A 27900-nucleotide genomic window follows, 5' to 3' on the forward strand; every position below is an offset into this window, starting at 1 on the left:
TCCCAAGGAGGACATTGTCCGTGGTTCTGAAACACAGCACTAACAAGGGCAAGGAAAGGGGCAGGGACAAGCAGGGCCCTCCTCCACCCGAGCTGACCACAGCCCACTCTTCGTCAAGAGCTTGTGGGTTCCAACAACCAATACCCCTCTCCTATCCCATGCCTAATGCAGGCTTGGCCTGAGGAGTCAGCAAAAGATCATCTCCCACCTGGGAAAAAGAGGGAGAGGGATGATGAGAGGCCTTTCCTGGCTCAGATTCTCTTTTGTGTCCCACATCCCATGGCCAGTGTCCTCAACCCCACGCTTCATTGTAGTAATGCCCTCTGGGGATTGGGCGCTGGCTAGGTGCTCCGTCCACTCATAAGTCACAGAAGTCCCCAACACCTCAAGAGGAAACAGGTCTCCTAAGAGAAGGAAAGCTCTTTGCCTGGGGTCACATGGCCAAGAAGTGACAGAACCAGGGTCGAACTCCCTCGAAGTCTAATTTCACAGACTCTGCCTCAGTTTCTCTGTTGACTCCTGAGCTTTTTAAAGAGGAGGCCTCTCAATTTCTCTTCTTTGCTACCAGGCCTCCCTCCTACTCCCCCTGCCCCTTGATCCCTCTCCCAACCCCATTTATAACGTAGGAAATGTCCAGGGAGGGTGAAATTGACTACCACGTGAAGGAACCCCCTCACACTCCCCATCTCCATGAGCCACCCCCATATTGGCCTTGGGGGTCTGGGTCGCGACCCCAGCTACCCTCTCGGGGGCCGGCTTCCACACACACACACACACACACACACACACCCGCCCCCCACTTCGCCGACCCCAGACCCCGCTCCGTCGGCGCCCGAAGACGAGCTGGGGGCGGGGCGGGGGGGCGGAGCCCGCAACAAAGACTCGCAGCGAGCGAGGGGCGGGGGTGGGGCGGAATCCCAGCCGCCGGCGAGGCGGGGGAGTCGGCGGCATAGGGTCGCCCGGCCCGGCGGGCGGGGTAGCGCATGGTGGCGGTCCCCGTGCCGAGGCGTCGCTAGGGCGGGCGGGGGACAGGACGCCGGGCCGGGGGCACGTCATGTGGCCGCTCACGGTCCCGCCGCCGCCGCCGCCGCCGCTGCCGCTGCTGCTGCTGCTGCTGTGTTCAGGCCTCGCCGGACAGGTAGGGGCCCGGCAGGCAGGTGCGGGCGCAGAGGGCTCCAGAAGGGCCGGGGGCTCAGGGCGCTCCGCAGAAACGGGACTGGGGGCTCCATGAGCCCCCCCGGGGCTGCGAGGGAGGGGGCGTCGCAGCGAGGGAGGGGCCGGGACGTCCACCCTGACTTTGGGAATGGGAAGGGGAGCTTCAGATCCGGCCTCAGAGCTGGGATGGTTTGGGGGACAACCTGATCCCAGCTTTGGGGTTCTCAACCTCTCGGTGACCCGGAGCCCACACCCGCCATCTCGCTCGAGCTAAGTGGGGTCGTGGGGGGACTTCAGGGGGCCTTGTGTGTCGCTTATCCTTCACTTCCCCCATCATGGCAGGCGGTGCCCGGCTTTTATAGCCCCCCACTCCTCGCCCGCACCCCCAAGGTGGGCAAGGGGGCGGGACTCCCGTGTGAGTGACTGACGGGGACGTGTGTGAAGTGCTGGAGGGTGCTGGGTAAACGTGTGTGCCTTTGTGTCACAGCTGGGTGTGACTGAGAGTTTGCGTGTATGGCTGTGCAGGTGTGCCCAACCGTGCATGACTTGGGGCATGACTGGGGGAGGGTGTTTGTACCTGAGGCAGAGTCTGTATGTGACAGTGGGAGGCTGTGACTTGGAGGGCCGATGTGACAGTGGAAGGCTTGTGAGCCTGAGACCGGGAGTTGTGTATCTCTGTGTGACTGGCTGTGTGACAGCACGTGAGGACTGTATTAATCCCAGCGGTATGTGGGCAGCTGTGGCTGTGTATAAAGGACGGTGTGTGTCAGTGTCCCCGTGACTCTGGCCCGTCTGCCCGGGTGTTGTACAAAATGTGGGTGACCAGGTGTGTGGCTGTGTGGGAGCTTTGGGTAACCATGTGTCACTCTGTGCCTAAGTCACTCCAAAAGGGGGTGTGCGGGGCAAGGGCTGTGTGTGCGAACGTGTACCTCCGTGTGTGTGTGTTGGTGCCTTGCACACTACATGCTTTCACAGGAGCACGTCTCCCTCTCTGTGGTACCTCCTCTCTTGGGCAAGCTTGGGGGGCTTTTCAAAATGCTGGGGCGGGGGTGGTCCCAGCTTTCTAATGCTATTGGCAAACTTCTTTCCTCCTCCATCTTGGGGGTGGGAGCCCCCTAAGTTCTCAGATCTTCAGGATCTCAGAGGGAAGCTGGAATCCAAAATAATAAAATAATTATAATAACAGCTAACACTTATTAAGTGCTTATTATATGCTGGGCACTGTTTCAAGCACACCGAATGAGCTAAGACATTTAATCCTCTGAGCAGCTTACTAGCGGGTGCTATTGTTACCTTCATTTTACAGGTGGGGGGGCCGAGGCACAGAAAAATTAAGTCACTTGCTCAAGCTCAGACAGCTTGAGAGTGGCAGAGCTAAGATTGAACCACGGCAGTCCGGCTCCTGAGCCCACACATTTACCCTCTTGTTAAATAATCCACTCCATGGGTGTGAACAGTGCCTGTGTAAACACTAGGAGGGTTTCTAGGTAGAAGCTCAGAGGAAAAACAGTCCTGGCATCTTTTCTTTCCTGGTCAAGAGAAGAATCAGACCCTTGTACCCACCCTGAGGGGGGCTATTGGGAGGGATGGAGATCAGACTCTAGATAGAAAGATTTCCAGGCTACAGGGAGACCTCGTGAGGTCCCCTCCCTCACTCCTCTGTTTCCCCGTCTCCGGACCCACATACTGGCTGGGATGGGAAGTGTGCTCAGAGCCAAGCATCAGGCCACACACACTGGGTGCTCAACTGATATGTGAGCCCAAAAGAAGTAAAGAGAGTCAGCTGAGCAAGAGACGAGAGACCGAAAGAGCTTTACGCTTGAGAGAATGGTGCCTAAAAATGCAACAGGAGTGAAGTTGAATTGGGTTTCCAAGAAGGATCCTTGGAACCACCACCTGGAGATTATCCTCCACCCCTGCTGGCCCCTAGGAAACTCTAGATTTCCTGTTTCTTCACCAAGATTGCCTAAGGGTGTGGGAGAGTGCAGTGAGAGGTGATGTTGAGTGACCCCAGAGGAGGGTGGGAGATGCTTGGGGGCAGGGCTAACATGAAGATGCATGAGAGCTATACCAGGCTCTTTGGGGGGTGGGACTAAACTGGGTTCAGTGGAGGTGGGGCTAAATGGCCGGTGGGGCGGAGCTAAGCTGGGGTAATCAGTTGGGGTGAGGCTGGTAGGGTCCTGCCACCAACTACAGTGCCTCCAGGCGGCCATGGGCACTACAGTGTTGTGTGCCCCAGCTTGCCCACCCAGCCTGGCGCCCCAGGGAAGGAAGAGGTCTGGAGAATGGATGCTCTGTCCCATCTCCGTCCCCTCCATCGCTTCCCAGAACCCCCTCCTTGGTCCTTGATGGGCCCTGGTCTCCACCAGGGGTCCTTTCTAGAAATCATTCATTTGTCCATTCAATCAACAGATATGATGAAGCATTGGAGATATAGCCATGAACCAAGTCATCAAATCCCTGCCCTCCTGGAGCTGACCTTGTTGCAGGAGAGACAGACAGGAATCGAATAAATATATAATACAATGTCAACAGCTAAATCAATATATAATACCATGCAAGTGGCATGAAGAATAATAAACAGGGTGAAGGGGATTAAAGTGTGATGGTGGTGGAGTGGGGGGCTATTTTAGCAGGTGTGGTAGAGGCGGTGTCTCTGAGGAGGTGGTATTTGAGGCGACACTTGAAGGAAGTGAGAGAAGGATGTCTTCTGTATCCAGGAGAAGAGCATTCAAAGCAGGAAGAGCAATTGCAAAGGCCCTGAAAGTGGGAACAAGCATGGTATGTTTGGGGAGCAACAGAGAGGCTGGTGTGGCTGGATAGGTGTGAGTGAAGGGGAAGTTGGGGGGAGATGAGGCCAGGGAAGCCAGGAGGGACCGACCAAGTGGAAACCTGTGGGCCGTGGACAGCAGTTTGGATTTGACCCTGAGAACAGGGGAGTAGGACCTTTTAGAGGAGTTGTCCATCCCTCCAGGGTCTGGAGCTACCAGAGAGCTTGACAGGTCCAAGGCCCACCATCTTACCCGTGGGAAAGATGCCCCCTTCCTGACCACTGGGAAGTCCTCCTTAAGATCTAGCTACAGGGCTTCCCTGGTGGCACAGTGGTTAAGAATCCGCCTGCCAATGCAGGGGACACAGGTTCGAGCCCTGGTCCAGGAAGATCCCACATGCCGCGGAGCAACTAAGCCTGTGCGCCACAACTACTGAGCCTGCACTCTGGAGCCCGCGAGCCACAACTACTGAGCTTGTGTACTACAACTACTGAAGCCCACGTGCCTAGCGCCCATGCTCCGCAACAAGAGAAGCCACCGTAATGAGAAGCCTGTGCACTGCAACGAAGAGTAGGCCCCGCTCGCCACAACTAGAGAAAGCCCACGCTTAGCAATGAAGACCCAACGCAGCCAAAAATAAATAAATAAAATAAATAAATTTATATATATATAAAAAGATCTAGCTACATCTTTGGTACTATCTGGGTTTGAGGTCACCTCTTTCCTGGGGTCCCCACAGGATGGGACAAGAGGAGTAGCTCAGTTTACAATGCATGCCTCAGGGCCTTTGCACCTGCCATTTCCTCTGCCTGGGACACTGATCCCCCAGGTAGCTACTCAACTTCCTCCCTCTCTTTCTGCTTAAATGTCACCTCCTCTGAGAGGCCATCAAAAATAACCTCCCACTGCCACTTTCTGAGCTCTTACTGTGTGTTATTTTTCTTCATAGGCTTTGTTACTACATTTCTAGGATTTGTTTCTTCACCTATTGTCTGTCTTCCCTTAGAGGGGCAGCTCATCAGGGTCCAGTGGTCTCTGTTGTATCATCAATGCCTACAGCAGAGCCTGGCACATAGTAGGTTCTCAACGAATATCTGTTGAATGAGTGGATGAATCCCCCTCCTGCTCCCACAGAGTCTCTTTCGTTCTCAAACAGTGGAACTCTTGTGCCAAGGGAGGGTCGGGGGAACAACCCTCCCCCTTGGGCTATCCCATACCCATTTCAAGTCGACCACAGCTCCTGGATCCGAGGCATCAGGAAAACCCATCTTCTTCACCTGTGCCTAAAATTCCACCATTGCAGAGCACCACTATTTGGGGTTAAGACGCTGTTTCCCCCAGGGCGCCTTTAGAAAATGCTAATGTCCCAGGTGGATGGAAGTAAAAGGAAATCTTGAGGACTCCCAGATGATAAGTGAACTGGAGATTTTCTTCCTAAGGAATGGCGGTGTTGATGCTGAGCCTAAGATCAAGGAGCTGGGGCGACACCTAGTGGTAGAATGAGGTTTGTGCAGAGACTGTGTGTGTCCCTGTGACTCTGGGGAAGACGTGTGGGCAGATGCCCCTGGGTGTGTGTGTCAGCCAGGGTCCTGACCAGGGTGTGAAGCAAACGAGGCACTCGCCTTGGGTGCAAGATGGAAGGGAGTGCCAAAAGCCTCAGAGACCAAGATAAATACTATTCTAATGCAATATTTTAAGAAAATCAAAATTAATGCAAAAAATCCATGATGAACAAAATATCAAAATTTAAATAAAGGCAGGATCCACCTCTGCTCTTGCATGACTCACCTCACTGTAACTCTGGCCCTATAGGAGTGTGTCTAGTGTCCATGGGTGTGTGTGTGTGTATGTTTAAGGACAGTGTACTTGGCATTGGCCAAACTGGACACAGGGACACGTGTCTGCCATAATCATGTTTGTGGGTGTGTGGGCACAGGGACTCTGTGTCCATACAGGTTGACCATGTGGGCGTGTGTGTGGACTTCTCATAATCCCAGCAATTGGTGTTGGCGATGACACTGTGTCCCCAGAATTCAGTGTCAGTGCCTGGGAGCCAGTAACTTGCTATTTTCATTTATTCATGCATTCATGTATTCATTTAGAAAGCATCCATTGTGAGCCTTCTGTGTTTTGAGCCTTATTATGAGCCTTCTGTGTTTTGAGCCTTATACCGGACACCAAGTTTGGGTGACTGCTTGAGCTCTCAAGGACTGGGATGGAAGATTTAACTTCTCTAAAGTTGAGCCTGGCTGTGCTGGGGAGAAGGGAGTTGTGACAAGGGCAGGAGATTTTGTTCCCATTTTTCAGGAACTCTTGTCCAAGAACATTGACATATCTTCACTCCCAGAGCGGAAGCCTGGTCTGTCTCACAACCTCATCCATCCAGAGCTGAGCCACAAATCAAGGAGAAACCAGAGGAACAGAGAGGAGTCAGAATAGGTTCCATGAAGTCTGTGTGCAGAAACTGACTTGTGTTGCTTCTGGGAAACCCAGGAGGGTCTCAGTGCCTGTAAGCATCTAAGCCCTGCTTAACAGATGAGAAGACAGGGAGTCACAGTGTGAGAAGAAAGAAACCAAGAGGCAAAGTCAGTTGAAGCCATTGAGTGAAATGGCAGATAGCTTCTTACCTTTTAGGTGCTGAGAGGATCCTGGTTATTCCCAAGAAAAATACACGGGGAGCACATGATGAGCCAGATTCTTTCTAGTCCTAATTTCTCTAGTAATTCCTATGTGAATGACACCGAGCGAGGTACTGGGCAAGTGGGGGGGTGCGACACAGCCCACTGTGGAATCGTTCTCAGGGCCAAGTAAGGGTGTGTGTGTGTGTGTGTGTTTAAATGAAAGCATTTTTTAAATTGTGGCAAAATACACAGAATATAAAATTTACCATCTTAACCATTTTTAAGTGTACAATTCAGTCGCGTTAAGTACATTTGCATTGTGGTGCAAGCATCACCACCATCCATCTCCAGAACTCTTTTCATCTTGCAAAACTGAAATTCTACCCACTAAACAACAACTCCCCATCCTCTACCCCCAGCCCCTAGCAATCTTCATTCTCCTTTCTGTCTCTATGAATTTGACTCCTCTAGGGACCTCACATGGGTGGAATCATGCAGTGTTTGTCTTTTTGGCTTATTTCACTGAGCATAATATCCTCAAGGTTCATCCATGTTGTAGCAGGTGTCAGAATTTCCTTCCTTTTTAAGGCTGAATAATGTTTCATTGTATGGTTGGAACATATTTTGTTTATCCATTTATCCTTCAATAGACATTTAGGCTGCTTCCACCTTTGGCTATTGTGAATAATGCTGCTATGAGCATGAGTGTGCTAATATCTCTTCAAGACCTTGCTTCTAACTCTTGGGTGTATACCCAGAGGTGGGTCTTCTGGATTGTATGATAATAATGTGTTTAACTTTCTGAGGAACATGCATACCATTTTTTATAGTGGCTGGACTGTTTTCCACTCCCACCAACAGTGCACAAGGGTTCCATTTTCTCCACATCCTCACCAACACTTGTTAGTATTTGACTTTTTGATTCTAGCTCATCCTAAGGGGTGTAAGGTGGCTTTGATTTGCATTTTATTAAGAGTTAGTGATGCTGAGCATCTTTTCACATGTTTATTGGCCATTTGTGTATCTTCTTTGGAGAAATGTCTAGTCAAGTCCTTTGTTCCTTTTCAAAACTGGGATGTTTGCTTTTTTGTTGTTTAAATAGAAGATTTTAAAGCCAGGAATGAGACATGGTTGGATTTGTGTGAGGGACAGATCCTTTGGCTGAAACTAGAGTAGGGACAGTAAAGGTGTGAAGACAGAATTATTTCAGGAGCTAACAAGACCTGAGGCAAATTGGTGACAGCCAGAGGCATAGTAGGACTAATATTTGGGGGAGGACAGGGGGAATGTACCTCTCATTGTCTGGTGTCCAAGGTCCTCAGCCAGGACTACTGTCTCCTTTGGAATCCCCTCTTGGAATTCTGAAGCAGGCAGGAAAGCAGAGATGGCAAGAGAGAGAATTCCAGGGAGAATTCAACACCATATCCAAACATTTGCTGTAACCAAGCAAAAAACTAAAAGCAGGCATAGTCTAGAAGATTAACACCATTTGTGTTCCAAGGGATGCAAAGCTGTGTATGTGCAGATGTAAATTCATGCCTTTCCTCTGTGTGAATGAAATACCATGGAGACCAAGATGGCAGGGTTGGTTGGCAGAGACCACTTGGCTTCTTACAAAGGACAGTGAGTTTTGCTTGGTTTATGTTTTCTAACTTTTCTACTGGAACTTCTAGCATTTTGACCTGCTGCACATCAAACAGAAATGACCCTTATGTTTTATACTTGATACCTTAATTCATATTTTTGAGTAAACTTCCTTCTTGACATAAAACGTATCTACAAAGAAGTATGCAAATCATAAAGGTGCAGCTTGATAAATTGTCTTGAAGTGACATAATGTTACCAGTACTAGGTCAAGAAACAGAACTTTGCAAGAATCCAGAAACCCCCTCATGCTCTTTCTAGTTGCCACCTGCCCCCTCAAGAGTAACAGCTAAGCTGATGTCTTTCACTATGCACTGGTTTGACCTGCTTTTTAACTTAATGAAGTCATGAAGCATGTAGTTTTTGGTGCCCAGCTTCTTTTGCTCCACATAATGTTTGTAAGATTCCTCCATATTATTGTTTTGTGATTGATTCCTTGTTTTTGTTGCTTTATGGTGTTCCATTGTGTGAATATATCGCATGTGGTATATCCATGCTACTGTTTCTTGGCATTTGGGTTGGTGAACTTTGTGGCTGAGACAAACAGTGCTGAAATAAACACTCTGACGCGTCTTTAGTGAACGCTTGTTCACATTTCTGTTTGGTATATATGTACAGTAGATTCTCTATTCGCAGTAATTATGTTCTATAAAGAATTAGTGAATACTGAATTAGTGAATACTGAATCATTGTGGGGTTAGATTCTTGCAAGCTTCTGGTCACGACATTTTTGTTGACCAAACAATATGCAACCTCCTTTTATGAATGTTCCTGTTTAAAAACACCTTATTTAATATACATTGTTGATTCATTGGCATCAAACTCACTGCCAAAGGCACTATAACTCATGCTTGAGTGAAGCTTATCGACAAGTTGTATTTTCTCTGGAAGACACGTTACAACCTTCTTGCGCCTAGAACACAAGACAGAACTTAGCGCTGTGCATGGGGCCACTTAAAATAGCAAGATCACCAATAAAAAACATGAGAATGTGAAAATTTTGGCACTAAGTAGACCGTGAAAAAGACACTTGATTACAGTTATGAGAGCTAAAACAAGAAGGCCAGAGCATGGCTGTGGTGGATCTCCATTGGGAACCTGTGTGTCAGTGACTCAATTTTTTGCTACCCTGTGAATGTCCATAAATCACCACAAAAGCCCCATGAGGATTGATTTGGGGGTTACAAATAAATTGTAGTGAGTAGGCGAGTTTGACAATATAGAAACCACAAATAGTGAGACTCAAGTGTATATACCTAGGAGTAGAATTGCTGAGTCATAGGGGAGGAATATATTGAACTTTAGGAGATAACTGCTGAACTGTCTTTGAAAATTCCATAGACTTTTCAAAGAGTTTACCAATTTACTCTCCCACTAGTAGTGTCTGGGCATTCGAATTGCTCTACATCATCACCAGCACTTGGTGTTGTCTTTCTGTTTCACTTTAGACATTCTGATGGGTGTTTAGTGGTATCACATTTTGTATTTAATTTACATTTCCTGATGACTAATAATATTTAAATACCTTTTCACATGCTTATTGACCACTTGAGTATCCCCTTTTGTGAAATGCCTGCTCAAGTCTTTTGCCCATTTCTCTATTAGGTTGTCTGCCTTTTTCTTATTAATTTGTAAGAATATGTGTTTTTATACATCTAAATTTTATGTCTGTGTTTCTCTCTCTTTTACATAAATTAAAAATTAGAATATCAGTTATTTGTTGGACATAGGATTGCAAATATCTTCTCCTACTATGTAGCTTGTCTTTTCATTCTCTTAGTGATGTCTTTGATAAATAGAATTTCTTAATTTGAATGTAGTTTAAATAATAACTGTTTTTCCTTCAAGGTTAGTGCTTGTTAGTGTCCTGTTTTAGAAATCTTTGCCTACCCCAGAGTAATGAAGATATTCTTCTATATTTACTTCTAAAAGTTTTATTATCTCTCACATTTAGATGTAAAATCTACATGGAATTGATTTTTGTATGTGGCTTGAGGTAGGGATCAACATTTATTCTTTCCCCTTTGAATAGGACCAAATGACCCAGGAACAGGCTCCAGACTCTGGAGCCTGACTCTCTGGGATAGATCCCTGGGGGCTGGGAAAAGTTTCTTAGCATCTCTGTGCCACTGTTTCCTCATTTAAAAAAATTGGAATTTAACCCTATCTACTTCATAGTGGTATTCTGAGGGTTAAATGAGTTATTACATGTACATTGTTGCAAATGGTGCTGAGCTCATGATAAGTACTCAATAAACCTTAGCAATTATTGTTATTGTTTCTGAGAGTTATGAACTTTTTTCCTCCTGATAATTTTCAGGTCAGGGAAAAAACATTTCTTTTCATGGCACCTGGCCTTAGTGTGTGCAGGTTGCTATAATAGAATACCATAGACTAGGTGGCTTATAAACAACAGAGATCTATTTCTCACAGTTCTGGAGTTAGGGAAGTCCAGGATCAAAGTGAAAGTGCTGTCAGGTTTGGTGTCTGGTGAGGACCAGTTTCTTGGTGTCTTCTCACTGTGTTCTCATATGATGGAAGGGAGAGGGAGCTCTCTGGGGTCTCTGTATAAGGGCACTAATCCCATACATGAGGGCTCCACCCTCTTGAACTAATCACCTCCCAGAGACTTCATCTCCAAATACTATCACACTGGGGATTAGCTTTCAACATATGAATTTGGGGGGGGGGATACAGGCATTCAATCTGTAGCACTCCCCAACACGATGTTTAGAATAATGATGGTGACAGTGAGAAAGGGATTCTTTCTGGAGATATTTCTACATCAATTTCAGCTGGCATTGGTGATAATTTGAATGGAGGAGTAGGGAAAGAGAAGGAAGGTGAGAGGGGTGCTATCTGTAGTTTCTAACTGTGGGTACATTTGGGCCAGGACCAGGGTGAGGCAAGCAAGAAATCTAGGGTGCAAAATTTAAGGAAGGACTTATTCTCATGTCAGTGCAGGGCTCCTCAGGGGAGGGAGCTTGTAGGGAAAGTTTAGGGATATTCCCCCTTTTAAACAGTTTTATTGAGATATAATTTATATACCATTAAATCCACCTGTTTAAGTGTGCTACTCAATGACTTCTAGTAAATTTGCAGAGTTGTACAAACATCACCCCAATCCAGTTTTAGAACGTTTCCATCACCTGCAAAAGATCCCTCATGCCATTCCCACCCCATCCCCAGTTCCAGGCAATCACTGATCTAATTTCTGTCTCTAAATATTTGCTTTCTCTGGACATTTTGTGTAAACTAATCATACAAAATGTGGCCTTTTGTGTCTGACTTCTTTCACTTAGCAAAATATTGTTGAGGTTCATCCATGCTGTAGCATGTATCAGTAGTTCGTTCCTTTTTATTGTTGAACGACATTCCATTGTATGCATGTACCACAGTTTGTTTATCCCTTCACCAGTTGATGAGCATTTGAATTGTTTCATTCATTAGGAACAATGCTGTTATGAATATTCACATGCAAGTCTTTCCATGGACATATGCTTTCATTTCTCTTGGGTGGATGGAATTGTTGGGTCTTATGGTAAATTTCTGTTTAACATTTTAAGAAACTGCTAAATTGTTTCTTAAAGTAGTTGCAGCATTTTATGTTCCCACTAGAAAGCGGTTTAGGTTTCTCCACTTCATCACCGATACTTGGTACTGCCTGTCTTTTTGATTGAGGTTGTTCTGGTGGGTGTCATGTGCTATTAGCCCTGTGAAACACACAAGTGGAGATGTCCAAGAAGCAGATGGGCATAGGGGTTTGAGCTCTAGATGGAGCTCTGGGCTGCAGAAATGCTTTTGGGAGCCTCAGCTGTAGATTCATTTAGTCAGTCAATAAACAATTTCTTGAGCACCTACTATGTGCCAGTCACTGTGCTAAGCCCTCAGGATGAGGCTGTAAAAAACACAGACATGTAGGAGCCCTTGTGGAACTGAAAGTCTAGTGGAGGAGACAAACCATAAACAAATAAAAGTACAATATAATGTCACATGGTGATAAATGTTGTTCAAAAAAATAGAGCAGAGTAGGGGACGGGGGCGGAAGTGTTGCTATTGTAGATGAGGTGGCCAGGGGATGTCTTTCAGGATACAATAGCCAGATCACTCAGAGTCCAATCAGGGAAACAAACCAGTCTAGGTGTTTCAAAGAGAGGAAATTTAATATAGAGAATTGGTTAAGTGTGAGATGGAAGAGTTGAGAAGCCAAACTGATGGGATGATCAGGAATAAGCCACAGCACAAAGCTACTGGAGGGACATGACAAAAGGGTGGTGTGATGAAGAAAAGGTTCTTGTGTGGGAGCTGGGATCATGGGATCATGGAGTAGGTATAGCCACTGTCAGAATACACACCCCCACCCTAAGCAGAAAGAGAGAGAAGAAATACCCTGGCCTCTCCCTTCCTCCCCACCCTCCAGTCTCCCTCCAGTGCCTCTCATTGGGTGAGACTAACAGGAAGCCAGTGTGCCAGGGAACCTGGGAAATGTAGTTTTCTGGAGAAGGGTAGGGCATTGCTCTGACTTGCACAATAATAGCGCAGAAATATAAATGAAGTAAAGGAACAAATCACATGTGTATCTGTGGTAATAGTGCTCTGGGTAGAGCAGACAGCAAGTGCAAAGGTCCTGAGGTGGGAGTGTGCCAAAGGGAACCAAAACCCTACATGTGAGTGTGATGGATGGTCCAGGCACAGTATACAGAATGACTGGGGCTAGGGACCTAGAACAAAGCCGTGGGAGACATTTAGGGAGAAGGCAGGAGACAGTGATAGTGCAGCCTTGAAGTCAAGGGACAAATGACTTTGAAGAAGGAGGGAATGATTCATGAAGACTTACCTGTGAGAGTGCCTAAATGAGGGCTTGTGTGAGGCTGTGGGACCAGCAAATCGTAAGGTCACTGGTGCCATTAGTGAGAGGAGTTTTGGAAGCATACAGGAGATGGGAGGTAAGGAAGCAGAGACAGCAAGTGCAGATGTGAGTGTAGACCACTCCTTGGAGGAGTTTGGCTGGGAGGAGGCAGGGCAGTTTCCTACATCACCAATGATGAGAGAGTGAGAGAGTATCATTGGGTTCCAGATTATCTAAACAGGGAGGGCTTGGAGCCCAATGGCTTTGGGGTCTGAAATCAGACCCACCTAGATCCAAATCCTGGGCTCCCATTTATGTGCTGGGTCACCTTGAGCTGGTCCCCTCTCCTCTCTGAGCCTAGTTCCCTCCCTTGTAAATAGGGAAGTTGCTGTACTGTTCATGGGAGGTTGCATCCAGTACTCAGCAAGTGTATTTGCAAAGTGTTCAGCACTCATAAATGCAAGCTGTAGTACAAGTAGGCAAGGAGACATCTCATTTTTTAAAGCTCATTGTCAGTTGCAAATAATTACAATGTCAGCTACTATTTATGAAACACCATGTTCCAGACACCGGGCAAAGTGCTTTACAAGCATCATCTCTCCCCAGTCTGCCCCAGCTCACTCTGCTGCAACCACACTGGCCTCGTTCCTGTTCCTTGAACACTTATTCTCCTGCCCCAGGGCCTTTGCACTTGCTGTTCTTGGTGCCTGGAACTCTTCCTTCAGATATCCAAATGGCTCCCTCCCTCACCTTCTTCAGGTCTCTGATCAAATGTCACATTCCCCAACCACCTCGATTAAAGTTTTATTCCCCTACTTAGTCCATATGCCCCTTCCTCCCGATACCCTAGGTATTTTACTCCCCACCCCACCCCCATTTGTTGTCTGTCTTATCCCATAGGATGTTCATCTCCACATAGGCAGGCATTTTTTAAAAAAATTATTTATTTATTTATTTTTGGCTGCACTGGGTCTTTGTTGTGCGCAGGCTTTCTCTAGTTGCGGCGAGCAGGGGCTACTCTTCGTTGTGGTGCACCGACTTCTCATTGCGGTGGCCTCTCGTTGTGGAGCACAGGCTCTAGGCGTGTGGGCTTCAGTAGTTCTGGTGCAGGGGCTCAGCAGTTGTGGCTCGCTGGCTCCAGAGCACGGGCTCAGTAGCTGCCACGCTGGGGCTTAGTTGCTCCACGGCATGTGGGATCCTCGCGGACCAGGGCTCCAACCCGTGTCCTGTGCATTGGCAGGCAGATTCCCAACCACTGTGCCACCAGGGAAGTCCCAGGCAGGCATTTTTTTAATCTGTTGTTTACGGTGCTTGGGACATAGTAGATGTTCAATAAAGCTTTCACTTGATTCTCAGGACACAGGAGCCATTTACACGTATTAGGTCCATGGGTCCTTACAACCACCCACTTTGCAGATGAGGAAATTGAGGCAGAGAGCGGTCATTGCTGGAGGTCACATAGGGGCAGAACCTGCCTCTCCCAGCTGTTAAGCTTAGAAAAAAAAAAAAAAAAAAAAGGATAGTTCAAGACCCCCACCATCCCTACCCCCATGTTCAGCGCTTCTCCCCGAGGCGAGCCCTCGGTGAGCTGCCACGGCCCAGGGAAAGGCCTGAGTCATCGCCGCCTCCATACGGCGGCGGCCGCGGCCGCGAACTGAGGGCGACTGCGGCGGCCGCGGCGGCAGCGCGAGGTGATGCGGGGACGCCACGAGGGGGCGTGAGTGCAGGGAAAACAGAGGAAATTAAAACCAGCCGGGCTCTCCTCCTGGCGGCCTCGCCGCCCCGCCGCCGGCTGGTGCGTGGGTGCAAAGCTGGGGGCACTGCACTCCCCCTTCCTTCGAAGGGGCGGGCCCCGGAGCTGGTCCCTGGGGTCTGGAGGAAGGTCCGAAGTATCAGTTCCCCGCCCCCACCCCAAGTCCAAGTTGTGAGTGGAGATCCAGCTGGGACTTGCCGGCAAAAGGCTAGCTCCCGTCTCGGCCGTCCGGGGTTATGATGCCGCCCCTTGGAGTCATGGGGGTCCTCCTGCTGCAGATGCAGAAGTGACTGCACTCCGCATCCCAGTAATCGCCTGTTGGTTTCGGACCCGCCACTCTGGGCTTCCCTCGTTCGGAAACAACCAAGTGGTCCCCAAAGTGGTCCTGGTACCAGGGAAGCCCCTTCCCCAAGGAAAAGGAAACCCTTGACCACCCGATTCAAGGGAGCGCACCGGAGGACCCCCGCCCCATACCTGCTCTCCCGGGTTTTAGGGAGCCGGGGTCGGTGTCCTAACAGTAGGTGGGTGGGGTCTTGCGACTCCGGCCCCCTGCCAGCTTTGGGTGCACGGGGTGGGGCGGCTGCCCATTTAAACTCAGGGCGAGCGCCCGGGGCTCTGAAAGGGGCTGTGAGCGGAGGGTGGCCCGGGAATACTTCGCTTCGGGGGGCGGGGCTGGGAATGCCGCGGCGTGGGGGGGGGGGTGCAGCTGGGGAATGCCGCCGGAGGGGGCCCCTTGCGGGGTGGGGCGATCCCGGACCGAGGGGGTTGCAAGGCCCGGGGAGAGGGGTGGGGACAGCCGGGGCGCCGCCCGCCCCCCGCCGGGCTCCGGGCCGGAGCCGTGACGTCACAGCGGCTGGAAGTGCCCGGCGCGGAGGCCGTGGGAGGCGCGGGAGGGGGTGTGGGGGGGCCGAGGCGGCGCTTTATAAGCGGAGCCCGCCGGGCGCGCCGAGCCGCAGCCCGCGTCCCCGAGCCCCCCTGCCGGCCCCGGCCCCGGCCCCCCCAGCTCGCGCTCGCGCCCCCTGGGCGGCTGGGTGGCAAGGGACCGAGCACCAGGCGGCGGGCCGGAGAAGGGACGCGCGGCGGGCGGCCGCGGGGCATGAGGCGGGGGCGCGATGTCGGTGCCGCTGCTCAAGATCGGGGCCGTGCTGAGCACCATGGCCATGGTCACCAACTGGATGTCGCAGACGCTGCCCTCGCTCGTGGGGCTCAACGGCACCGTGTCCCGCGCGGGCGCCTCCGAGAAAATCGTGAGTGGCCGCCGCGCAGGGGCCGCTCCCGGGGGGCGTGGTGCCCGCGCCGCCGCCGCAGCAGCCCCCGGGGGCCCCCGCCCCCCAGCTTCCCGGCGCGCCCGGCCGGGGAGCGCCCTCCCGGGGCTGGGGGCTGGACGCGGAGGCGGAGGAGCCCTAGGACCCGCAGCCACCTCCGCGCCTTTTATTATTGTTATTATTATTATTTCTTATTATTAGTGTGCAGCGTCCGAGCGGCAGCAATGTACTAGGCTCGCTCTGGCCCCGGGGCGCAGGCGGCAAGGGCTGCGGAATTCAGCCTGGTCCGGGCTGAGTGGGGCGGAGCTGGAGGGTAGATTCGGGCGGCTGATTGGAACCCTGCCTCCGAATAGGGAAGTCTCGGGGTCTCCGAGGGTCTCCGCCTTCAGCATCTCTCCCTGTTTGTGTCTCGGTGTCTCTGAGTAGCCCCTTGTCTGTCTGTCTCTCTCTCCCTCTCTTCTCTCTCTGTCTCTGTCCCTCCCCATCTCTGTCTCTATGTCTCTCTCTTTCTGTCTCTCTCTGTCTCACTCTATTCTTTTTCCTCTGGTTTGCTTCTCTATTTTCCTGTCTGTCTCTGTCGCGCTGTCTCCGACTTTGTATCTTTTTTTGTCTGTCTTTCCTTTTCTCTCCCCTGCACAGCACCCCACCCCCTGCATCTCCCTCCTCATTACCTGCCTCACCACGTGCTGAATATTTATTCCCATAACTGACCCTCCATAGGAGGCCCGGTCTCATACTGGGGTGGGAGCAAGGGCTGGGGCTCATGCTGCCCCCAGAAACTGCAGGATTGCCCCCTCCCCCGTCCCATCCTATCCTCTTCTATCACTTTCATCCTCCAGCTTCCCAAGCCACAGTTTGGCTGGGGGGTGAGGGGGGGCAGGATGTGTGTGTTGGGGGGCACTCCCTCGGGGTTAATAATGGTGGTCCTGGGGAGAGGGGAGGAGACATCCTCCACTGCAAACTTCCCTCAGCCTCCTCCAGATATGCCCCTTCCCTCCCATTCCTTACCCTCTTCAATCTGGTTTCGGTGCTCCTCCGAATACCTGGAACTGGGATTCATGGGGGCTCCCTCTCTTGCTTGATGTTCTGCCAACTTCATCAGCCCCTGTTTAGCCTCCAACTGCCACCACACTGAAAGGAAAGAGGTCTTTGCTCCCAAGGGTTGTGGGCAAGTGGAGAGGGGGGTGCCCTGTGCTCAGGCTTTGTCCAGCTCCCGGAGGGAGTTGTCACTGGGCTTGGCCCAGGTGAGGGCTTGCAGTTTAAATCCTCAGAATTGAAGCCAATGTGTGAAACAGTGTTTATCTGTGTGTCTGTCACATCAAGCAATATTTGAATATGTCCTGGTGTATCTATCTATGCATGGTGTGTGTATGGGTGTGTGTGTGAGTGGAGGGTGTGAGAAAGTTTATGTGCTTTGCGAGCATGAGGGCACAAGTGTGTCTGCCTGTGTATGAGGGTGCATCCCAGAATGAGTGTGGGTGTGTCCCTGAGTACTCGCTGTGTCTGGGTGTGGATGTGTTTGCAGTTGTATGTCCCTAACTATGGGTTTGCATGTATGTAATTGCATGTGTGCATATAAGTTTATATACATGAGTCTGAGACAGACTTCTTGCTATTGCCTTCTGAGGGGGGAGAGAGATGGTGTCTCATTGAAATCAGAAGGCAGATTTCCCTCCCCTAACCATCTAAAAAGTTTGAGTCAGTGTAAATGTGTTCATGTATTATGTATAGCATATGGGTAAATGAGAGCATGTATGTCTGGGGAACATGTACATAGTGTATAAGAGCATGTCTCTGAGTTATGATTTTGTGTGTGTATATGTGTCTTTGCAAATACGTACAAGTACATGTTTTGTGCATATAAATGTGGACATGTATGTCTTTAGAAGTGTGTGCATATATGTTCAAGTGTGTATCTATGGTCTATGAATGGTGTGTGTGCCTAGTTTGTATGCATGTGGGTGGATTCCTGTGTGTCTCATGATTTTTCTGTAAGTGTGAGTGTGTGTGTGTACCCAAACTGACCTGGTCTTCACTCTAGCCCATCTATAGCTAACAGGACCTTGATTCAATGCTTCCATGAAATCACCTGCTGAAAGCTAATAGTTCTCCCATTCCTGATCCCCACCCCATCCCTCAGTCTCACTAAGCCTTGCCAGAAGAGCTCTATGGAGTGAGATGCCAAGGAACTCAGGGTAGGACCTCGGAGGGGACTGTGACATGAGGGTGCTCAGGAAAGTGCCTTGGGAGTCTGATAGACGTAGGCTGAAATCCAGACTTTCCCTTAACTTGCTCCACAACTCGCACTCTGGCCCAGTGACATCACCGTTCTGAGCTGCGGTTTCCCATCTATGAAATGGGAATGACAATTCCTACCTCACAGAACTGTTGTGGGTAAGAGGTCTACCATCCAGCCCTTCATCCATCCATCCTTCCATCTATCTCTCCATCCATCCATCTTTCCACTCATCCTTTCATCCACCCATCCATCCGTCCACTCACCTATCCATCCATTTACCCATCCATCCATCCAACCATCCACCCACCCATCTATCTCTTCATCCTTCCATCCATCTCTCCATCCAGCTCTCCACCGATCTATCTTTCCATCTACCCATTATCCATCATCTGTCTCTCCATCGATTCTTCCATTCATCCATCCTTCCATCCATCCGTCTCTCTATCCATCCACCCACTTTGTTTATTCAACAAAATAATTGAGTACCTCCTCTATGTCAAGTGTGTATATGCTTGAAAATCCCAGCTCAGTGCCTGACATAGTAAATGCTCAGTTAGTGACAGGACTCTGAGTCAGATGAATCTGGGTTTGAATTCTGGTCCTGCAATTTACTAGTGGTATGACCTTGGGGAAATTATTTAATATCTCTAAACTCCAATATCCTCATTAGTCAAGGGGAGTTCAGAGTCCCCATTAAGCCATAGGATCCATGAGAACATCTGTGTTTTACTCACTATTGAACCCTAAGCCCTAATGCAGAGTAGGCCTACAATAAATATTTGTCAAGTGGCTGAATCAACAATCACATCTTCATAAGGATTCCACCTTCAAATGGAGAGATGGCTGGGTGCATAGTAGGTGTTCAGTAAGGAGAGTTTGCTCTGTTTGACATTATAGCCAAGCACATAATAGGCATGCAATAAATATTTGCCAAGTGTCTAAATCAATAATCCACCTTCCTAAGGACTGGGGAGAACAAATGGAAGTGAGGAGGCACAGAGTAGATGCTCAGTAAGGAGGAGTTGTACGAAGCTACAGAGCACAAACGTGGGTAAGCTGAGGGGTTCCGGAACCCAGGTAGTGAGAATTCCCAGTTATGAGGCAGCCAGTTGGATGCTGGTCTTGACTTAAAAAACGACCTCTGTGAGGTAGGGGTGAGCCCAGACCCTCAGGCCATTCTTGTCTCTGGTTTCCCCTCCCCGATCTGATCCAGAGAAACAGTTTAGCATTCTAAGAGATTCTGAGAGATGGTGTTACAGATCATCTCTGAAAGGGGGGGCGGGGGGAGGAAGAAGCTGCCACTGCTACTACCTTTGGCCAACTCCCAGCCATAAACCATCCCTGTGGGATGGGAGCCTTCAGTGGAATGGCTTCTCATCTGGGGGTCATAAATTCAGAACCAGACTAAGAGCTGTCAGCCCCGTTGCCAGCAGCTGCCGTCATTACGGGGCCTGAAGTGAGTTACCTGCATCCTATATGTTATGCCCTTGTCCATCCCCTCCTCCTTGAGGGATGGAGGGAAGGAAGGGGAGGTGGAGGAGGGATATTCTGTTTGGGGAGGACCGTTTTCCTCATGGGAGGAACAGGGAGGGTCTGAGCAGCTGTCAGCAAGAGGCTCTTTGAGGACTTCCCAGTAAGAACCAAAGTTCAGAATCTATGTGTTTTCTTGACAGTTTTCTGTGCGGGGGTGGGGGAAGGACCCCAATACTCAGTATCAGCCAAGAGAGGCAAGGTAACACTGCCATAACAAGTGGACACATATCTCGGTGGTTTAATACTGCACAGGTTTATTTTGTGCTTGAACTATGTATCCATGTTGGCTGGAGAGCTCTGTCCATGGTCGTCATGGACCTGGAATGATGGAGGCTCTATGGTGACATGATCGTTGACGCAGGGAAAGGAAGGTACAGCATAGCGCCCACTGGCTCCTGAAGCTCTTCCCTAGAAGTGACACGTTACTTCTGCTCACATTTCATTGGCCAACACAAGTCACATGGCATGCTTAACCTCAAAGAGGGTGAGAAGTGTGGTCCTACTATGACCTGGACAGAGAGGAGTGGACAAATATTTATGAACAACCCTAAATACACTACTGATCCCTCTTCCTCTTGTTCTACAATAAGAGTTTTCTTGGAGGGTATCTCCATTCATTCATTCCCTCATTCATTTATTCAACAAGTATTTATTGAGCACCTACTATGTGCCAGGCGCTATTCTAAGTGCCAGGGATATGACAGTGAACAAAACAGACAGAAATCCTTGTCCTTCTGGAACTGACATTCTAGGGCAGGGTAGGGGAGAAATAAATAAGTATACAGATAAATTTACAATACATGGTGATACATGTGCTATGAAGAAGCATAGAGCAATATAAGGGGAGTGGAGAGTGCTGGTGGGGGGACTATTTTAGATTGAGTAGGCGACATTTGAGCAGAGATCTGAAGGAAGTAAGCAGAGGGAACCGCAAGTGCAAAGGCCCTGAGGTGGGAATATACCTGAAATTTTGGAGAGTCAGTGAGGAAACCAGTGTGGCTGAAGCAGAGTGAGTGAGGGGGGGAAAGTGAGAGGAGGTGAAGGCAGGGAGGTGGTGGAAGCCACATCATGTGCGGGGGAGAGGGACTTGCAGGGATTTTAGATTCAACTTGCAACTTCTCATGCATTCCCTCTCCTCCTTTCACGCTTTCCTTTTCAACATGCACTTTTAACCTTCTAACATTCGCGGTGTAGTTGACATTTATTTTGTTGTCTGATTCTCCCCCACTGTAATGTCAGCTCCATGAGGGCAGGGATTTTTTTCACAATCCATTTTTGTTGACAGAGTCCTAGTGCCTGGCACTGGGTCTAGCACATAGTTGGTGTTCAATAAATACTTGTTAAGTGAATAAATGGGATGCCGGGGGGGGTGCTGAGCAAAGGAAGGATGGGACTTAACTCAGGTGTTCACAGTTTTTCTCTGGCCCCTGTGGGGAGGACAGACTGTAGGAGGTGAGGGTGGGAGCTGGGAGACTGGGGAGGCGGCCATAGCACTGGTCCAGGTGAGTGATGATGGGGGCTGGACCAGGGTAGGGACCAAGGAGGTAGAGAGAAAAGTAGGCATATTGTGGATTTGACCCACACCTGCCTATTCACCTGCTCCTAACTGTGGACTTATGGCTTTTGCTCAAACACCTCAATATGTCAGGAAATATTTGTTGAGCACCTACTTTGTACTGGGAAGGGTCCTAGACTATAGAATATAGAGATGAATAATGCCCCGACTTCAATCAGATCGTTGTCTCATCAACAGTACTTGTGACACGACATCGTATGTGTAGAGACAGAGATATTTCTGGAGTGCTGTTGGGGCACAGAAGAGGGGCACTGAAATCAGCCAGGTTGCAATGGAGGTTTCTTGGAGGTGGTGATGTCCAACTGAGTCTTAAAGTGGAGAAGGAACTGGCCAGGTAAAAACAGAGCGAGGGCATTCCAGACAGAAAGAATAGCATGGACAAAGGCTCAGAAGTGAGGAACATCCTGTTGAGGACAGGGTCACGGCAAGCTGTTCGGAGTTGCTGAAGACAATGTGCCAGGTTGGGAAGAGTGTGGAGGTGGCCTGAGTGGCCAGAGGGGTCCATGTCACAAAGGGATTTGGACTGAGGTGTCTGTACTTCATTCTGAGTGTCAAAGGATGGGAGACTTGGAGGGGTTTGGAGCAGGAAAGGAATATGAGGCTGTCAGTTGCATTTTTCAAAAGATCTGATTGTTAGAAAATCCTTCTAGATTGTGAGTATGAAATTTATCTCATTTTAACATTTTCCTGTCTCACTTGCACCAAATCTAAACTCCTTACCCTGGCCCAACTTGGTAAGCCTCAGTTTCTTCATCCATAAAATGGGGATAATAGTAGATTGTACCATATAGCCTTGTGTTCAGCCATGTGCCTGGCATGTGGAAGGTGCCTATAAGGTTCGCTATTATTATTATCACTATTATTATCACAAGACCCCTGCCTGAGTCTCAGATCTTGGATCACTCTTCCATCCCTTGCTGCTTTTCTTGCTCCTGCCTCTGGAACTTTTCACTTGTTCCCATCCTCTGGGAACACCCTTCCTCCAGTCCTTCCTCTAGCCAGCTCCTTCTCACCTGTCCTGTTCCAGCTCGAACGTCACCTCCTCAGAGAGAGCTCCCCTGACCACCCCAGCTACAGTGTCCCCACTTTATTATTTGAACCTGTTCTATTATCTTCTCAGTACTCATAATGATCTGAAATCATCTTGGTAATTGTTTGTTTACCACCCACAGAATGGAACTGCCATCTGAGTGAAAACTTTGTCCCTCTTGTTTATTACTGGGATTTTCTCATTTGGGGCCATAGCTATTTCCTGAATGGTCTCAGTTCTGCCCCATGAGACCACTGCCCCTTTGTCCTCCCGGTGAAACTTCTGAGCCTTGATGAGTATTTCTGCGACCACTTAGTCTTCTCCCATGGCTCAGAAGTGTCTGTTTCTCATAGCTTTTTTTCTCGTGTCTTTGTTTCTCAACCCTTCTCTGTTTGAATGGATGTGCAACAAATGTGCACATTGCCACTTTCTCACATAAGGGTATGGAGTGATCTTGCCACCAGAGAGCAGAGTCATTCCTGACTAGCAGTCACTGAGCTCTTCTGTGTGCCAAGTCCTGTGTTGGGGGCTGGGGATACAGCAGTGAACAAGAGAGACTTGATCTCTTCCCTCACGAAGCTTCATAGGGAGACACAATGAACTTGGAATTGTGCAAATGGCTATATAATTAAAGATTGGTGGGGGCCGTGAGGGCAGGAAGTTGGGAAGAGTTGATCAAGGAAGGCTTCCCTGAAGAGGTGATGTTTGCCCTGAGACATGAAGGATGAGTAAGAGTTGGGCAAAGACAGAGCTGGTAACATGGAGGGAGAGAGGCCAAGAGAACAGGGTGTGTGAAGGTGTTGGGATGGGATGGCAGGTGGTGTGTTTGAGGATCTGGTGAGATAGGCAGATGCCTGACTGCCACTCTAGACCCCAAGCTTGATGCAACATATAGAAATGGCTTGAGATGCTGCCTTTGCCCATACAGTTGGCACCAACAACAGCACCATAGACAGCTACCGAGGAAGGGTGGTCTGGGCTTTGGGGCTGCTTGAGTGTAGTTAAAACTGGCTTCCTCCTCTTCCAGAGGGAAGCTCTGGTTTCTGCCTCTTGGTGTCTTCATGCCCCCAGCATCCTTCTCACCTCCTGCCCTTGGGCGGCTGCTGCCTCTTTGTGAAGCTCCAGAGAGGAGCAACCGCAAAGCTGGGCGAGGAAAACGCAGGCTTCTGGGGGAGGCTCAGGCGCTTTGAGAGAGTTTGGTGTGGGGTTGGGTGTGTTTGTGTGTGGGAGTGAAGAAGTTGCCACTGGGAGATCTGAGGGACCAAGCTGGTTCTCAGTGCTTGTCTCTCTCTGTCTCAGCCTTGATGCTTCTCTATTTTTAAACTTTGTTATTTTGAGTCTGTCTCTGTGTGTGTGTGTCTCTTTCTATCACATATCTCTGTCTCATTAGCTGTCTTTATTCCTCTCTGTCTTCACTATATATCTACAACATATGATAGACTTTCAATAAATGTTTGTTGAGTGAATATTGATTGTTATCTCTGTCTGCCTGTGTCTCATGTCTGCGTCTCTTTGTCTCTATCCTGCTCTCTGTTTTCTCTCCATCTCTGTCTTGTCTCTATCTCTGTCTCTAAGTCTGTTTCATCCTTTCTGTGTGTCTCTATCTCTATGTGTCTCTTTTGTCTCTGGTTCTGCCATCTCTGCCCCTTTGTGTCTCTGTCACTATATCTCTTCCATCTCTGTCTCTCAGTCTATGTCTGTCTGTCAGGATTCTGTTTCTCTCTCTCTAGGATTCTGTTTCCATATCACCATAGTTACCGTATCACAGTCTAGGACCCTGACAGGGAGTGGGGGAGAGACTCAAATTCTCAGACCTAAGAGGGCTCCTGAGACAGGACAGGGCCAGAACGTATGTTGGGTGTTGGGCAGGATTCAGTGAGTGGGACAGGATGAGCCAGACCAGCATCAGCCCTTGAAGGCCCTGGGTGGGGGGGACAAGGGAGGAGACGTTTGTACCCCTGGAGATGCTGGGAATGGGGGCCAAGCTTTGATTTCAGCCCGGGGTAAAGGGTGGGTGGGTGCCCAAGCTCTAGGTGACCCTGTGCCCTCCACCCCCGATTCCCACTCCCCTCTGCTGCCCAGGAGGGCATCCCTCTAGGACCCAGCTACCAGGTCCCAGCGCTGGCTCCAAGATGGAACAGCTGTCTGGGCTGCAGCTGCAGAAGCTCATTTTGAACAAGGGAGATGATTGCAGGAGTGAGTGGGGGAGGGTGAGAGAAGGGGAGGGTTGCAAGGGCCAAAGAGGAATCAGGCTTGATTGTTGCTGCTGCTGCAGCGGGTAGTTTGCCCAGGAGATGGGGAGACTGGGTGAGGCAGGAAAAGGCAGAGGGAGGTCTGTCGGCCCACGCGTGGTCCATCTGTCCCCACTTCTGGTCCTCCCTGGTGTGAAGTTTCTCTGGCTGGCTCTCCCTCCGCCTGTATTTCAGAGCCTGCATCTCTGACGCTGCCTGTGTCACTCAGACTCTGTGTTTCTTGTTGTGACACCTCCTGCCCTGTATTTCAGTTTCCCCATCTCTCCCTGCCTGTATCTCCCTGTCTGTCTGCCTGCCACTCCGCCTGGATCTCTGTGTATCTCTGAGCCTCCTCGCCTGCCCCTCGGTGTTGCCTTCATTATCAGAAGCACGGCTAAGTCTCCAGCAGCCCTTCGGACTGCTCTTTTTTGTGTTGGCATTTCTGCCATACTCAGGGGTTGGAGACAAATAGAGATGGCAAATTCCCAGGAAATGACGGGATCGTGTCCTTCCATAAAGGGATATTTACAAAGATATCTCAATTAGGACTAATTAACTAAGCGAGTCACTTCCCCTGCCCTCTCCCCAACCCTGAGGTCCCGCAGCCTCCTGGGAGAAAACCAGCCAATGAGTGGATGGCAGTCTGGTGCTCAGATAGTGTCTCAATGTTTAATTTATAACAGCCTTCTCCCTGCTGCCCTGTCAATCCATCCGGAAGGGCAAGGTGGCCTCAGGCGCGTAGACCCAGGCGGAGGCTGCAGACCTGCTGGCCCCCCAGAGCATGCAAAGGCACGTGTGCATATGTTGCAGCCTGCCCTGCATTTCAGGGCGTGTCGTGGCACGTTTGAACATGTTGGGGTATGTCTTCATGGCAAACATGTCCCTTCGTGTAAGGAGAGTCCGATGGCCACCGGGCGTATCTGAGCATACGGGACATGTTGGAGCAGGTCAGAGCGTGTCTCTCCTGTGGGGAATGCCTGAGCACGAGAGCACCCCAACAGAGGATGTAGCACGTGGCAGGGCACAGGGCACAGAACGGCTCCTATGCCATGCCGTGAAGGTCTGCACTTGCAGGTTAAGCATTCATCCTCAAGTGCAAGGCAAACTATGCCTTGCAGGACCCCCCCCCCCCCCGGCAGGGATAACAGAGCCATAACAATATCTACAACTTCCATGAGGAACTGGTCACCCCCACCCGCTGCCACCCCTGCAGCTATGCACTCTGAGTTTCCCCATCCCCTTCAGCACTGGTGGGTCAGGAGAGTTGAGTTCCAGCTCTTTTTTTTTTTTGCTGCACCACGTGTGATGTGGGATCTTAGTTCCCTGACCAGGGATCGAACCCGTGTCCCCTGCAGTGGAAGCGTGGAGTTCTAACCACTGGACCGCCAGGGAGTCCCTGAGTTCTAACTCTCGATGCACTATTTGCTCCTCTGTCCTCTGTAGTTTCCCTCCCCCAGTGCATGGCATCAGGGTCTCCATTTCCCCCACTGCTGCAGGCCTACCAGGTCCCTTGATACTTCTCACCTCTGCCTGCCCCTTCCCACCCCACACAGTCTGTTGATGCAACCCTCAGTGTAGCTCCCCTCAGAGTGATGCAGCCTAAGATATAATGACAAATCTGGAGATACAGCCCTTAGTGTGATGCCAGGGTAGTGTCGGGGCCATAAACATATCTTGAAATCTGACTTCAGTTCTGCAGACAGGCACTGGCTGGGACATTTGGTGCAGTGAGAAGGAAGAGAAATTTGCTCATTCTGGTGAATACATTCTCTTGCTATTCCAGGAAACAAGGATTCCCCAGACCTGCTGGCCGAAGCTGGCTCCATTAGCCCTTGTTAAGTGCCATGTGACCTCAGCAGGACACCAGGCTTATTAGTAAAGCATAAATTCTTCAGGAATATTTCAGGACTGACTGCAATGCTAATGAGTTAGTCGGGGAGACCTAAGAGAGCAACTGACAGAATGTATACAGGTGTCAGTTCCCACTGAGAAGAGTGTAGGAGTGTTCAAGGCTACAGGATGGACACGAATGGACCTGGAGGATTATACATGGAAGGGTGTGGGGGTTCTTGAATGGACGCAGATGTGTAACATGTTTGTGGCTTCTGGATAGACATACACATATGTACATGGTTGTCCAGAATAGCACACAGAGGGTCGTGGGTATTTAGAGGGGGGCATTCCCCTGTGTGTTGAGCACACTGTGGCAGAGCTGTTTGTGGGTTTAGGCAATGTGCATTTACATATGTGGCTACTCTTTATATATATATAAAGAGTCCTTATGCAGACTGACTCGTGGGCTCACAAATTGTGCACAGAGTATATGGGAATAGAATGCTTGCGAACACGTCTAAATGAAGGGAATGTACATGGCTATGGAAAACAGTGCAAGAGGCATGTATACTTGCACTTGCTCGCTGATGCACACTGGCATTCGCTTGAATTTACACAAATGTGCACCTATGCACATAGCTAGTCACTGATGTATCCAGATGTTCCATATGTGTCCGGAACGTAGATGCTCACAGGTGCCTGTGGATAAACATGGATGCCCACAGACAGTCACAGAGCCCCTGTGTACCCCAGGACCCACATGCCACCATTTTGGGATGCAAATGACCAACTCCCTTGCAAATTCCCCAGATTCCTGGCAAAGTGAGATCTCAAAGCAACAAGAGTGACCTTGGAACTGCCCCCAGACCCTTTTTGGAGGACCACGGAAGGGATGTCTCAAGTCACATGAGTGCCTGGGTGACCCGGCAACGCCATCCAGGAACACAGAGCCCTGAGCCAGCCTCTCTCAGGCTGTCTTAGCTGCGATTCTCACCTGTTTGACACCCCCCTTGCATCAGGGCCAATTATGGCAGCCAGTGCTCAGAAGTGGCTTAGAGTAGCGCTCAGCACAAGGAAGAGCCTAGTGCGTGTTAAGGAGCATTATTACCATTGAGTAGAAATGTTATTACCATTGTGAATATTCTCCTGAAATGCAGAGAGATCCTGGTCCTCTGCATTTCAGTCCTGGCATCCACCGCAGTGTCCCTCCAGCGTTTCAGCTTCATCTGTTTCTCTCCTGCTCTCGTTTGAGAGAGTCAGTCAGTCCATTAAAGCCGTGGTTTCATCTCCCACTGTGCACTCTTCCCTGACATCTCTCTTCATTCTCGTTTGCCTCCAAGCATCACAGTTCCAGTCTGTCTGCCTGGGGGTGGGTGGGTGTTAGAGAGTCTGTTTGGAAT

General features: G+C 49.7%; 1 protein-coding gene across 2 annotated transcripts in view; it reads left to right on the forward strand.

Annotated features, from left to right (window-relative positions):
- The first annotated feature begins 1026 nt into the window (after nt 1-1026).
- Nucleotides 1027-27900, forward strand: part of OLFM2 (olfactomedin 2) — a 61203-nt gene continuing 34329 nt past the window's right edge. Inside the window, exon 1 of one of the 2 annotated variants that reach the window (XM_057540836.1) lies at nt 1027-1138. In XM_057540836.1, the coding sequence (XP_057396819.1) occupies nt 1055-1138 (84 nt within the window). In that variant the 5' untranslated portion in view covers nt 1027-1054. Of the gene's footprint in view, nt 1139-15757; nt 16041-27900 lie in introns of those variants that run through there. The other variant, XM_057540835.1, reaches the window with a different exon arrangement.

This window comes from Balaenoptera acutorostrata, chromosome 2 (assembly GCF_949987535.1).
Source record: "Balaenoptera acutorostrata chromosome 2, mBalAcu1.1, whole genome shotgun sequence".
Taxonomy (NCBI): domain Eukaryota; kingdom Metazoa; phylum Chordata; class Mammalia; order Artiodactyla; family Balaenopteridae; genus Balaenoptera; species Balaenoptera acutorostrata.